The 15,143-nt window shown below is 39.1% G+C and overlaps 1 protein-coding gene across 15 annotated transcripts in view; it reads left to right on the top strand.

Annotated features, from left to right (window-relative positions):
- Positions 1 to 15,143, top strand: part of nrxn2b (neurexin 2b) — a 592,634-nt gene that overhangs the window by 127,943 nt on the left and 449,548 nt on the right. For 2 of the 15 annotated variants that reach the window (XM_053343290.1, XM_053343292.1), the window contains exon 3: positions 13,435 to 13,444. The exons of 12 other annotated variants lie outside the window; for them this stretch is intronic. In XM_053343290.1, coding sequence (XP_053199265.1) covers positions 13,435 to 13,444 — 10 coding nt within the window. Of the gene's footprint in view, positions 1 to 7,143; positions 7,162 to 13,434; positions 13,445 to 15,143 lie in introns of all 15 variants that reach the window. One more of the 15 variants, XM_053343286.1, reaches the window with a different exon arrangement.

The raw sequence follows: 15,143 nt of genomic DNA, 5'->3' as shown, positions 1-15,143 counted from the left end.
TTTAGCTGGATTCATATTCGTACACATTGACCTTATCTCTCTTTGTGGTTACTTACATTTTTTTTTTTACAATATGATTATTCAGAATAGATCATTAATGACAGTGACATTTCTATTTCTGTGACCATTTCCATGAGAACTCCAGCATACGTTGGAATGATGATGGGAACAAAAGAGGCATTCTTATAGAGTGATAAAGTATGCTTAAAGAGGATGCTGTAGTGGGTCTGACTTTAACATGGGAGGCAGCAGTATGTTTTCCTGTTTCTTACCCACACTCAATGACCTCAGTGATCAGTGGCTATTATTTTAACCATCGCAATGAAAATCCCCATACAACCTTAATGAAGTCTTAATTTCAACCTAAACCAGGATATTTTCATAATCAAACTAAATTCTGTCTTTTTAAGCCTAACCATGATTTGTTCCTACTCCTAACCCATCTTTTACAGTAGCATTGTCAGATCATACAACTGATGTATTTTTCAACAATGCTCAGACTGAAACTGAGTCATGCCACACAAAAAAAGATTTCTCCTTTATTATGTGCTTTATCACAACAATGATATTGGTAGGCTGAGTTGTTTTCCACAGTGGCTATGGTATTGGCAGTGGGGGCTATGGTTCAAACTACCTTCTCCTCATGTAACCCAGGCCAATGTGTGTGTTGAGGCCAATTAACTCAGTAGCAGACAGCAGTAGCAGATGCCCAGAGGAGGTTTGAACCCAGGGAAATGAGGACTCCATCCTCAAGTGATCAGACAGATCTAGCACTGCTCAGGCATGGCAGAAGTTAGCTATGTTGGCTTCCTGAGTCATAGGACATTTTTCGTTCCTTGTCTCTATGAAGAACAACCGCCCACCTCTGGACTGTAAAATGATGGCACCCCAGGGCTTGCTTTGTGCCTTCATTTCAGTTTTCTTCTGTTTTTTGAACATTGAAGGGTTGTGGCAGCATGGGGAGGATAAAGTGGTGATTTCTACCTTCTTCTCAGGACTCAGGATTATTATTATCATTATTGTAATATCATTCCTATTCAGTCTGTCATGATGTTTTTCTTTCAACTTTGGTTTGATGTTTTAATTCCAATATATTACCAAAGCAGTCAAATGTAGCTCATTTGTGAGTTGTGCACACTGAGCAAGTTGCATGCTTTGCCTACTGGCTTAACCTTTAAAAACACTGACACTCTATGGGGCGTATCTGAGTTGCTGGCTAATACATTTTTTCAATGAAGGCAACCTTTCCCTAAGATGACCCAAGCTATAAAAGACATAAATCATTTTACACTAATTACACTTATACAGCCATGCCTTACCTTTCCTTGTTTTTTTATCCTGAAAAGTGTTGTGCCCCTCTTCGAGAACTCTGCGGTTCAGTCTGCAGACACTCACTGCACGCAAAGATATTTTCAGCCTTGAAAAATAACTTGCCAAAAGAAGCGAGGACAATAAAAGTAGTCGAGAAAGCGACTGTTAAAGAGAAACGGCAAAGCAGAGATAAAGAGGCAGAATGGGAACTAACATTCAGGAATTTATCTTCATTTATTTTTTTTCACTTATTCAAGGATGATGTTATTCCCTGTTCAAATGCACTGCTTTGAAAGTCAGTGTAGCATAAGTTTGAATTATTCTCACACTTCATTGTTATGCATGGTATTTGGGTAACATTTTACCACACATCAGTAGGTACCTACACGGTATAACACAGCTGAAGAGCTTCATTAAACTGACTGCTCTGGCAGGCATTTTCACCTTTGTGAAAATCTAGTGCTCTTTTTGGAATTGTCATGATAGGTAGCACAGCCATGTGCAATTTCCCCCGCTGAAAGGCATAGAGCTCATGTTCATGCCTGCAAATGAAAAGCTTGAACTAAGAAGAAGCCTCAGTCTTCATCTCTGTGAACAGCACTCATCAAATCTCACAACAGTCATCCTGGTGATGCAAATGACATGCAAATGTTGAGCAGCTTGAGCTGTGAAACTTCATTGTGTAGTTGTTTGCCTCCAAACACAGAAATAAATATAGATATATAGACATGTGTAACTCAAATTTACCCACACACACACACACACACTATCAGAGTGAATTTGAAAGGTGAGTGTACAATTAGTAGATAATGCCATGTAAAGGCCATACAGTGGAATATTACGTCAATTATATCCTTAGAGATAATTAGTCAGATTCACTGAATGTAGTGTGTTGATCTTTGCCCTGTTACCAATTAAAGGCAGCAGCTAAGGCACATTATGTTCAGTGTTTGGCAGAATGTGTCATACTTTGTAAAGCCTAAGTGACTGTACCTTTATAGGTAATCTTAATACTCTTTTATCCAGGAAAGACTATGGGTGTCATAAAGTTCATCCAAAAATCAGACTCCAGATAATACAGGTTCAATTAAACTATAGTAAAAACCACAGTGAACAAAAAAATGCCCTTTTAATAATTGTGTTATTTTTGAATTGAATATTGGAATAAGAATAAACGAAGAGCATGAAATCAGTGTAAAACTTGTATGATATGCTCTTGTTTGACGTTTTTGTTTAGATACTTAATTATAATATCAATCACTTGCTTGATGTGCATTTTGTTGCCTTCACTACCACTGCTGTACCAGCAGTCTGCACTATCTATTATTATTTATTCATTCTTATTCTATTTTTCTAAGTTTAAATGTTTTTGTTTCATCCAGGGGATTTAGTTGGATGCTTACCATGGTACACTCAGATAGCTTATTTATTTATTTATTGTTTTTCAATAAAAGCGTCCTGTTACTGGAAAGCTTATTCAGTAATGTAAACCATGCACAGGTGATCACTGTCTGTGGTGAACCTCTTTCACAGAGTTTCAGGGTATTTTATTCCCTGCACAACTCAAGAGCACAGTGGTGTGAGTAGCCTACTGTTTCTACCCATTTAGCTTATTAGGTGAAATCCAGCAGTAATAAGATCATGATCAAGGCAGAATGCCAGCAGATTTCCCTTGTTTGCTCACTGTTGTGGAAAATAAGCACACAGTCATTCCAGCAGTTGGGTTGTCACCTCTACGTGTCAGAATATGAGTATGGATTTATCCCCAGAGACCATTAGAGATTCAGTAAATGCACAATCATTCCTATTTCCATACTTTGCCCCCTGCAGTTTAAGACTCTTCTTCAAAACATTACATTGTTACCAGTATCATCAAACTTTAATGATTGTGTTCACATTGCAATAAGGACCCGAGTGGTTTTAGCTGCTGTTTGTTGTCAGTAGAGAGTACAAGAGAGACAGGGTAGTGAGATGAAATATTAACAGGGAAACAGTTCACACAAGAGCCAGGAGTTTTGACTGAACTCATTGATTCATAATATGTTGCTCTTGATGTCCCCGCTGCCTCCTCTCTGTCTGTGTGTCTCATATGCATTTTTCAGAAGCAGCAGCCCTTAAGCACACATGCTGCTGTATGTTTGTGCATGCAGTTAGCATTAAAGCTAAGGAAAGGCTCAAAATGTAAAAAACAAAACAAATCAAGGCTTCTTATTCATTCCTGAACCCCACTATTGGTTCACAAAGAGAAACTGTGTATGTGTAGAAAGTATATGTTACTTTCTACACATACACAGTTTTTATTTTCCATTTCTTTTATCTTGAATTGAAATACATTTTCATTTTGTAACACTGTGAACAGTTAAATTAAAAGATACACTAAGCATCTGCCACACTGGGTGCGTTTCAGAAACTGACCATTGTGACTACAGGCAAACCACTCGCTTTTTAAATTCAGTTGCACTGCTACTGCAGTAATTACAGTAGCCTAGATAAAGGCTGCTCATTTATTTGTTCATGTCTGTTATATCTAGAACAAGTGTCATTGATTTCTAGTGGGAAAAAAAAGTTTTACATTTTTTTTGTAAGAAGTAGTAAAGTAAGCTGCAAAGTGGCATCTGAACTGTGGTTTTTAATGCTACTTCTTTTCCTCTGTTCAATAAAAGTTAGAATCATAGGGCTCAAACTAACCATTATTCTTATATTTATAACTGATATTTCTTTTCTTGAGTAATCAGTTAGTTATTTGGTTGATAAAATGTCTGGAAATGGTGACAAATCTCAATGCATAAGGTGACATCCTCAAATATATACGTAATAAACAAGACAGTGTTATCATTTAAGGAGCTGAAATCTAGTCATTTGGACATTTTTCTTTAAAAAATTAATTGTTAATGGTTGATCAATTAATCATTACCGCTATAAATAAATGTCTTATTTTTGCAAATGTACTTGTTTGTACATATGTCTCTTTTTTTAATAAGAGCCTTCAAATGTTGATTTGCCCTTAATGTGACCTTGTACTATTCTTTTTTTTAAATACACATGTTATTGCCTCGGCGTATCACTCGTTCAAGTGTGTCATGTTCCCTCTGCACTCCTCTCGCTCCACATTTATGGGTGAGAAGGGTTTGACAGCTAAGCAGCGCTTAGAGAGAGAGGAGTGGAGTGGAGGTAAGAGATGGGAAGTAAATGGACAGCAGACAGGGGTCAATGCCCCTCTGTTGTGAGACTGAACTGCCGAAAAAGCAAAGTGGAGACCAGTCAAGGGTCATTTTTCTAGCGATGGTCACACAAAGTTTTCATACATTGTTTGGTGTAGTGAGGAGCATCCATTCAGTGTGTGGTAAATATGATGGAGCTTCCAAACTTGCCAGTGCTGCCGCTGTAGCCCACCAGCCTTGGCCTTGGTATATTTGCTCCATGAAATACTGAGCACCAAACTGTTGCTGGCATCCAGCTGAGGTTATTTACTATACTACTGGGGTCACTAGAGACTTTATAGCTCTGCCCCTGGGTCCTATCAGCTCTCCAGAATGATATATCATCTATAAAACATGGTCACCCTAGCTCTGTGCACCACACTGTAAAGATGGCGTGGCTGCCATAACTTTATATTTGTACACAGCTGCCATGACATGATATTACATGGGAGCATGTATACTGCTCTGTACATCTTTATGTCTCTTCTGGTGTGCTGGCGGTGGCCTGGGGGAAGTGGAAAGGCATGATAGATGAGCCATGTTTGACCAACTATCTCTTCATTTGCTCCATTCCACTATCTTAGCTCCCCTTGTATGGCACACACACACACACACTCACCTCCTCCTTGTCCCCGCCATTGGCTCTACCCCCATGTGTAAGAGCATGTTTGTCAATGTCTGAGCAAGCAAGGCAGCTGATAGCACTCGGGAGCTGGAGATATCCTTGTCAAATCCAGGATATTAACAAACAAGGCCTGGGAGACCGCGGCCTATTGATTGCATACATTCCTCTGGCACATTTTCCGCCATTGCCTTCAGTTACCACTGTGTTCATTTAAGCTCTGCCTCAGCTCTTGTGTCTGGACTGTAGATCAAGAGCAAGGTTGGCACTACGAGGCAAAGCGCCTTGTGCTCCATCTGTTCTGGCTGAGATTCCTATTCTGCCCCATGTGCTGGGGCTGAAGAGGTTTCTTTTCACCTTGGACATGGAATGGTAGCCATCTCGCCAGTAGGGATGGCAGCCTCCGTTGTTCATGGCTGGCAGTAATAAAAGGGAACTAACAAGAAGCTCAGTGGGCTGAGGTGTACGTTTCCCTTTCCTCATACTGTATTTGAGTGAGACTCACAACCTTCTCCATTGTGTGTCTTGAATGAAATTCTTTAAAACACAGATCCAAAAAAACAACATTCATATGATCATAAATGTTTCATTGATCACTCAAAGTGTGATATTTTTTCCCACTCAATGCATCACATATGACACTTTTGTAGTTTGTAGTTTTAGAGACTTATACTAATGACTAATGATTTATTCATTAATGCAGCATTATATAAGATACACTCTGAAAATATATGGTACTTCTAAAGGCTTATAAACCAAAAAGAGAAGAAAAAGAGCATGGCAGTTATCTTCAACCACAACTTGGGAAAATAAATCACAAAATGTGCTTTTTTCCTACTGTATATATTTCATAGAAAATTGTGCAACTTTGATAATGTTCAACAGGTCATGAACAAGAGAGTACTTTTGAGACGTCTCAAATTTTGCAGCAGGTGCAAAATTCTGTGTTTACAGCTTGACTTCCTGGAGGGGGAAGAAAATAGAAAAAGTTGCTTTTCACAACTTAATTGGATAGACCCTCCACCCCAGAATTGATCAACCGTATATTGGCTGTAATACTTAACACCTTCCAACTGATGTAGCAGCTCCAATCTTTAATTAGAAATATGGCCCGACAGCACGGATCAATATTTTTGATGAAAATGATTCATGTTTATTAAAGCAGTTTTTTCTTTCTTTTTTTTGAACCATTTATTGAACATTGGAAGGAATCCAGAAGGAGCAGGGACAGGGCTGTTAATAAGATATGGGGGTGACTTCTTCTTTGTCTTACTCTAATCCCATCTATCATGCTATGACTCTGACAGTAACTTTGTAAGGTATCTGCCTGAACCACCATAGGTTAAAGTGCCATGTCATTTTTTCAGAAGGTGACAAGAAGCAAACAGCCATGTGCATTGTGTTATTTTATTTATCCAAAACGATTTCATTTAAGTCATTATTTATTTATGCTACATAATGTGTTTGTTTTTTTCATTACTGGTTGCCCTCCTCTCTCTTTTTTAACTTTATTATTCTTTTTATTTTTTTTTTATTGTTATTAATTAGGTCATCTGGTAGTAAAATATCAACAAAAACAACAACAAACAAGCACATATATTTGCAGTTAGGAACACTTTTTTGACAGTTTGAACAACTATTTTAATAAGTTTGAGTCTTCTTGCAGAACTGGAGGATATGGAAACTGAATGTCAAGAAGCTAACTATTGCCTGAGAGATCCTTTATGACCTTTTAAGACTTTCTCTGAAAGAGAAAATATGAATATTGCATTGTGATCATCCCTGGCAGCCGTTTTTCCTCCATCATCACAATTAGCAGCTCTGTGTTGAGGCTTACGTGTGGAGTAGCACTCTAGTATACATCTTATGCTAATTGCAGTCTCCCTGTGCTATTGTATCTCATTTTGTCGTGACTACCTTTTTGGAAAGCACATGTACTCAAGTGACATTTTGATTTTTTTCTTTCATCTGATCAATCTTTTCTTTTCTTCTCTCTTCCTTTTCTTCCAGGTGACTCATCTCAAGTCGGTAAGTTGACATCTTTCCATACTTCCTGCTAGCTTTTTGTATGGTGTTTTCGATGCATTCACCTCACTCACCTTTCACAGAGAATGAGTGGTAACAGCTCATCTTTATTATAAAGTGAAATTAGGTGTGTGGGAACATTTACATGCACACACACACACAGACAAACCACCAATTATCTATTAATTGTGGTTGGTGTGAAAAAAATGAAGGGAAACTTTTCTCTGAAACATTGCAAACAGCTGAAAATAAATCTTTCTGCCTTTTCCTGCCTTTCTGCTTTTTCCCTCCGCTCTTATTTTTATTCTTCATGCGTTACAGCCATTTGAAGTTGCCTACTATATTACCTTTCAGTTGTTTGTACTGTATATTGATGTGATTTTCCACTGTTTACTATGAAAAGACACAACTCTTAACCCCCACTTTGGGAGCCACATAGGTATTAATGCAAATTCCGACTGTTGCAGTGAATTACTAGTTTGTGTTGGAGCCCGGGAACCAATCTGTGTTTCAGTAATATTGTATTGTACAATGTTGTTACACTGCGTCAACTGCCTCATAAGAATTCGGAGCTCAGTTGGTTGTTTCTCATTTTCAAGTTTATGAAGTGTGTGAAAGTAACTCATATAGGTATGGATTTCAGTGAAAGACTGCGTGTGTGTTATACAGTTTCCATTCATCCATTATTCATTTGCCTAAAGTTGATATTAATGCTACACCTATCAGACTTTCCATACTGTAGGTGTTGTTGAGCACCTCCCTTGTTTAAATGGGTGCAGCAATTCAGTCACACAACTACTATTTATGGCTCACATTTCTTTAGCTAACTCCTCTACATTGCACTCATTTTCAAAGTTCCGTGTTGTGGTGCGGCGGACCATTTAGACGTTTATTAAAACAGGAACAGGCGCTTTATGTGTAGATATGCTGACACGTCACAGCAGGCTAACTTTCTATCAGCACAGCGTTTGGAAATCGGCGGGGGCGAAATACACGAGCGAGCGATAGGACCGGGATAGGAGAATGAGATTGACAGACTAATGGGACGTATCAGAACCTCACACAAACAGTAAGAAAATGAGATGAATGGAGTTTAAAAACTCTCGCTCACAGCACTTTGCAAGCAGCCAACTCCTGCTTTAGTGATGTGTCAGTGTTATCGCTCGCCTTCTAATAATTAGCTTTGTCTCGCAGCAGCACCCACTATGCATTATGAACTTGTAATAGTAATCTACGGCACAGCAGAATGTGTGGCATGTAATGAGAAAAACATGCAGTCATGATAATAAGGTTTTGTCCAATCCCGTGGTGTATATTTTCCCCTGTGAGTTCTGTGCTGTAATAATTCAAGCATATCTCCTGATCCTTATAAGTAAATGGGTTTTTTTTGTGTGTGTGTGTGTGCCTGCTTGTTAAGCTTTGTCCAGAGTGTTTGGCCCAGAGATCTGATGTTGTCTGAATACCAATGTGGCATTTTGTCTGTCTGTGGCAGCTTGGAAACAGAGTAAGGGGGACTTGAGTTTTGGTTTAGGACATGTTTACCCCCGGGGTGCAGCGCAGAGTACGGACAGACATTCAAATACCACACCCGTTTCTTACCGCCCTGCAAGAATCAAGATCCTTAGAGGGGAAAGAACAAAAAAAACTAATTAAAATTTGATCAGGGAGGCCAGTGCAAATCAAGTTCCATCTTCATTAAGACCACTGGGTAAAGAAGAGGGAGATAATTCCCTTTTTCTTTTGAGATACACGCTGTTATTGTCAGTCTGCAAATTCATCATGGCTCAGGCATGTTGTGATTCATGTGCGTGCGCTTTTTTTAAAGACCTTTTGAGGTTTCACAAGGGGAGAGATTGCACAAGCTGCTCAGCATATGGTTTCTGAGCAGCACACAGTGTATAATAATGATTATGATAACAATAATTAGCATAGCAGTAGTAGTAGTTGTTAGCAATGCATTCCAAAGTATTAGATTCTTAATGCTCTCCTTAAGAACCATTATAAAGACAACAAGTGTGTACACGAAGGTAGATACTTTTCAAACACAGTAGATGTATTAATTAATAAAGACTATTCATTCTGCAAATGTTAATTAAGTCAGTCAATTTGACGTAATGCAGTGATGAGACGCTATAGAATTAAATTGGTTCTGTGGTGTAAAAGTGCCAGATGTGATGTACAAGCATGCACCCATCTCCATTATTCCCCTGAGGTCTGTCAACATTTAATAAATACAGTGGAAACTCAAATGGAAGCAGATGTCACACCCAACTGCACGCCAGTCAAACAGTCTGACAATCAGTGTTGCAAAAATACATCATTGCTGGAAGTTCATACTGCAGTTCTTTTGTAGACAGTCAAGTTTCTCTCTTCACTGCCAGGCTTATGAGGCAGGTGGTGGCAGAGGTAATTGTCGTCCTTTAGAAGTAGAGCCAGGCTGGCAGACTACAAGCAGAGATCCTTATCCTATTGCTGAATTCTGAATATAAAAAATGGCATTGACAGAGACAGAGACATCTTTCTGTGTACATCTCTGTCTGTCTGACTCAAGCCTTGTTCTCCACAGCTCAGATGATTAGCATCGCTCTCTCCCTTTTTTCTCTCTCCCTCCCTTGAATGCCAACCCCTGGCTAGTCAGAAGCCAGCAGAAGCCTCTTCAAGCTGATGCTGCACTGGGATTGGCCTGCTTTCCACTCACAGTAGCGAGAATGCTCAGTGAACCACACATCCACAATTTGGGAGAGACAGTAAAGGACTCAGGCTCTGTGTTGGGTGGAGGGTGGCACTTATTAGAACATACTGTTTTTCTCAACATATCTTCAGAATGTTCAGCAGTCAGACAACCCCCCGCGAAATGTGCCAATACCTTGAGCTATTTGTTCTAAATCAGACTTTTTTTCTTTTTTTTTCATAAATCTCCCAAAGTCTAATAATATGTATTTATACACAGTTGGGGAATTCATAATGAACTGTAACTGCTTTATTCTAAGACAATACAGACATGAAGGAGCTGGCCGCTGCCAACATTGAAATGGTTCATAACTTTACTAATGTATGAATTCCTTTCATCACCTTCATCATTAAAATGCTTCACACTGAGGCAATGTTCTGTTTGATCGCAGCGACCTGGCCACTTAGTTGAACAAGTCTTCTACATCCGCCACAATTGGAGAAAACCGAAACACTAAAACATTATCCCCAGAAATGTAACAAGTACTTAAGTTATTTTCTCCCCACCTGGTGATAAAAAGCACAGCTTCGGAAACAGCACAACAAAAAAAAAAAGGCCAATCTGCAGTGTTACGCCCGAGCCTGTGGCCACATTTGCATACTAGAGGAGGGTGGTAATGAGATAGCTACCTGAGATAATTACTACTCAAGGCGTCCAGCTCTCATCCCCTACCACAGGGAACCAGTTTAACTCACTACAGTTAAATGCCCACTCATTTGTTCCATTTGAGGCTCCATTTATACCATTTTTATGCTTCACTGTCTTAATACAACAGTGACTTAAATAGTGGAAACTTGGACCAGTAAAGGTTAAAGGATGTATGTTGATATAGATTTATTTGTGCACCTACTATAATTACAGCTGAAGAGTTAACAACAATATGTATCAGAAAACAAGAAGGAATAGACAATGTAGTAATATCATTTGATTTATATTTGATCAGCACTGCCTGGTTTGACAGGTTGATATGAGTTTCATGAGCTGTCAGTTTAGGAGCCGCACCCCCCCCCCCCCCCCACCCCAACTTTATCGAGCAAGCGAAGCACTCATTTGTTTTAGTTTGAGATGCTGCTGCTGGTGCTACATCTAGTGATAGATATGATTGTCATATATTTCACCTTTTAAAACTGTCATTGGACACCATATCTCGCCTGTTCCCCACCCACCAACATCCATACAGTTGGATATTATAGACAAGGATATTATTTTTGGATCCCCCTCCCTCATTTCACATTTATTTATTTATTTATTTATTTTAATGTGACATTCCTGTCCTGTGTGCTTTACAGTAGGTGGTTCTGGGACATAATACTGTGACCTTTTTTTTATATCTGAAGCTGATTTGGAGTTGATTTCCATCTTATTCAGGACTGACTCTTCTCTGTCAGGCTTTGGACTCAAGTTGTAAGGGCAGATGTTAATACTGGATGGGAATAAGAATTGCTTATTTGACCCTTTCTCCCAGTATATAAAACCATAAATGCCTGGCTGTATATTCAGTGTGACTGTGGTGTGGCTTAGAAATGACATCATTAACACTAAAGACAATAAATCCTAACTTGTAAAATGTTTATGTTGCTGACGTGGAGTCAGTAACTGCTGTGCTGACATTCCACGTTCTTTTCTTTCTTTCTTTTTTTTGGAGGCTGGAGAAATCCCTGACACGGTAATCAATCAAACCTCCCGCCGTTATATTTCACCCCAGTCATGTCTCAAACGAATAAATTAAACTGTAATATCTTGACTGCTGAGAAATTGCGTCGGATTGTTATAAATGACGGTGTGTTGATGGTGTGTGATTGTTGCTGTTAGTTTATTCGGCTGAGCAACGTGAGACTCTCACAGTAGGAATAAAAGATGGAGAGCACTGCTAGATCTACATTGGTGTCAGCATGTGAAGATTAACGGCGTCCGCTTCCATTAGCCTCAGAGTAATTGTTAAGACAGCGATGAACAGTCCCTAGCTCTAATCCTCAAATCAAAGAAGTCGCAGAGACCACCAACATTCAAGTTTAATTTCCCTCACTCAAAAAAAGAAGAAAAAAAAAAAACATGACTTAATCTTTCCATCTTGTTCAGAGATCACAGCATAGAAGCGACACACTTCCTGTCAAAGCATCTACTAATTAACAGGAATTTGATTCCTCTTGAAATAATTTTTTTTAGTATCTGAAGAAGCTGAAGCTATGTAAGCTTTGTGGATGTTAAAACATTGACTTTATGAGTGTTGAGATTCTTTAACTCACAATAAGGCGTGACATACTTTACTCTGTAAGGGAAAACCTACATCTCCTGGGTAAGCGAGTGAGTATTGGAGTGCAAATCCAAAGACAGATGAGGGAAAACAGTTTACAGAGATTAAAGGTTCAGTGAGAACAAAGCATGTCAAAGAGGCGAGCTGGAAGCGTACGGCTTGTGCACGCTGTACTCGCAAGGACACAGATGCAGAATCGTATGGATGCAAGGCAAGAGAAAAAAGGACAAAAAACAAACAGATGCAAATACAACTTGACCTGATCTTGCAGCTGATCCTCCTATGTTTTAAGTAACACACAGCTTTTTCCTCACAATGTGATCCACATTCACATTTCCTCCTTGGCATCCATTCACACGCTGTCCTTTGGCGTTTGTGTTTAGCCCAAGACTGAAGTTCATTACAATGCTCGGCAGGCTCATTGTAGATCTATTAGGTTGATTTGACTCCATGAGGCAGTAGAGAAAGAGCTAGCATGTGAGGGGAGGAAAAAAAAAGGCAGAGTAATGAGGTTATATTATGGGAGCAGCAGGGGTGTTTGCTAAGTATAGGGCCAGACCATTGCTGGAGATGGGGCTTGGTGCCCTCTAGCTCCACAGCTTAGAGGGAGCGTTCAATAACAGCCACGGTTTATTACCAACAGCTGGTGCTGGGTCCTGCCCATGGCCAGTCGCATACATTAACACACACCACCACAGACACACACACACACACACACACACACACACACACATATAAAACAATGGTCACTTTGGAGGACATTACATAAAGACTTACATTCATTTCTTGGAGATTTACCTAAACCCTAACCATCAGCACTACTTGACAATTGGGGACACAGCTTTTGTCCACAGTGGAAAAGCTGTCTCCAATTAGCTTATCCAAGGTCAGAAATGTGTCCCCAAAAGTAGCCTATGACAGACCACACACACACACACACACACACACACACACACACACACACACACACTCACTCACATCCATCCACTGCACTTTTACTGTTATGATTTTCTATTGACTACATCCATTCCCTAACGTGATTACATTCATTCCTTTTTTTGATGTATATGATGCTGTGAGTGCACACTGCAAACAGGAGATAAGAAGCATCACCACAGGGGGACAGATTTGCATACTTTTCTGTGGCCTGAGCTCTGTCAGTGTCCACTATGTTGCTGTTGATTTCCTGTTGATGAAATACGAGCTTCTCTAGGTGGGAATACTGTGTGTTTGCTATTGCGATAATATAGTTATAGCACATTAGAATTATCGCGCATGATTAACAACACAGCTCATCTTCTGTTTACTTCCAATAAGCTCTCCTACTGCAGCTTTCAAGTCCATATAACACACCACTTGCTGTGTTGTAGAGGACAATTGCAGTTGATTAGGATGTTTTAAGTGGATTCATGAAGAAAAATGAGCTTATACTAGTACTAATCTAATCCTTAATGTAACTTTAAATGTAAAACTGTATATCTCTGTAGCTCCCCTTTGAAGAAGTGACTCATAATTGACTCACTTAACTTGGCATAGATGTCCTCACTCACACATATAGACCAACACTTGCCTGTGTTGCCTCAGGGTCATGACAGTGCAACTGTAGGTCTGAGGAGGCGATGACAGAGAGTCAGCAGCAGACCGTCCACTCCTGCAGGCTCATACTGACTGTGTGCACACACCTCTGAACTCTGCAGCAGCACTATGCAGACATGAATGTGTGTCTGAGACAGAGGATCATGTCTGTTTATTGTTCAACTTTATATAAATGTGATGATAATGTTGGAACACAAGGGTTGGATGGATGGAGTTGAAACACTGCATGTTAAAGAGGAGCTGCTCTAGTTTTGGAAGATTGTTAAGGGGCCGTATGATTGGCAGAAAAATAATTTGTGGTTATTGATAGTTGCGGTTATGTGGTATACACTGTAGCCATTTGGCTCCATGATTTAGAGTTTATAGTGGTCATATTGAAACAGAATTTACAACATGCCTGAAGAATAAAATGGAAAGAATAAACAGGGGGATGAAATGATGGAGTGTTCCAAAAGCTACACTAAGAAAATAATAACACAATTCAACACACAGAAGCAAATAATGAATTAACATTCATAAATGCACCTTTGATTGGCTTATTAAAGATGTGTGTAGACTGCAAAACACCAAATACACTCGGTATCAAACAAAAACAATGTATATTATAACTGAAAGAAGCAATTTGCGGATTCAAACCTTTTTTGTGCTCAACAGAAGGAAGCAACTCAATCAGACTAAATGAAAGGTGAAGGATTCAAGCTACGCAAGGCCAGGCAAAGTTACTTCAGCTAGTTTGATTCTGTTTAAAGAAGGAACTTTTTTCATTATTACAGTATATGCAGGGAGAAAACTCTAAATTACACAAAGATGTCCATATAGTAAATAACATCCTATCTTTTTTACCATATAGTAAATGCATTGGGAAATTCATTGACGGAAAAAACAAACATTTCAATGCTGTTTATTGATATTTTCCTCCAAAAGTAATAAGCAAAAGTAAATACTCTGACTGGAGTTATTGACAGACTTATGGAAATAGAACATCATCAGATGTGAATGAAACTTGGCATGTATATTTAAGACATGGTGCAGGATGTCCACAATGAGTTTAATCACAATTGCCACACAATTGTTTGTTGATTGATTTGATGTTGATTTGTTGTTATTCAAAATATGAAAAGATCCATCATGGCAGAATTTTATGGTCCAATTTTCTTTTTGTTTTGTTTAGTAGACTCTAATTCAATCCGGAATAAAACTAAGAATAATAATAAACCTGCACAAACTCAATAGGGTTATATGCCTTTGAGGTTGGAAGCCTAATTAGATAGCATCTTACGATTAATATTTCTCTTGTTTTCATTCCTACACAGCCCGCTCCAAAAAAAAACTTGACTCCAGGTGGTCTATGCATTAGATGCCATCGTTTTCACTGAATGTTGTCTCACCAAACAAAAAAACACA

The sequence above is a fragment of the Scomber japonicus genome, chromosome 22, assembly GCF_027409825.1.
Source record: "Scomber japonicus isolate fScoJap1 chromosome 22, fScoJap1.pri, whole genome shotgun sequence".
NCBI lineage: Eukaryota > Metazoa > Chordata > Actinopteri > Scombriformes > Scombridae > Scomber > Scomber japonicus.
Note: the sequence above shows the minus strand (reverse complement) of the source record. Positions and strands in the feature narration are given on the sequence as shown.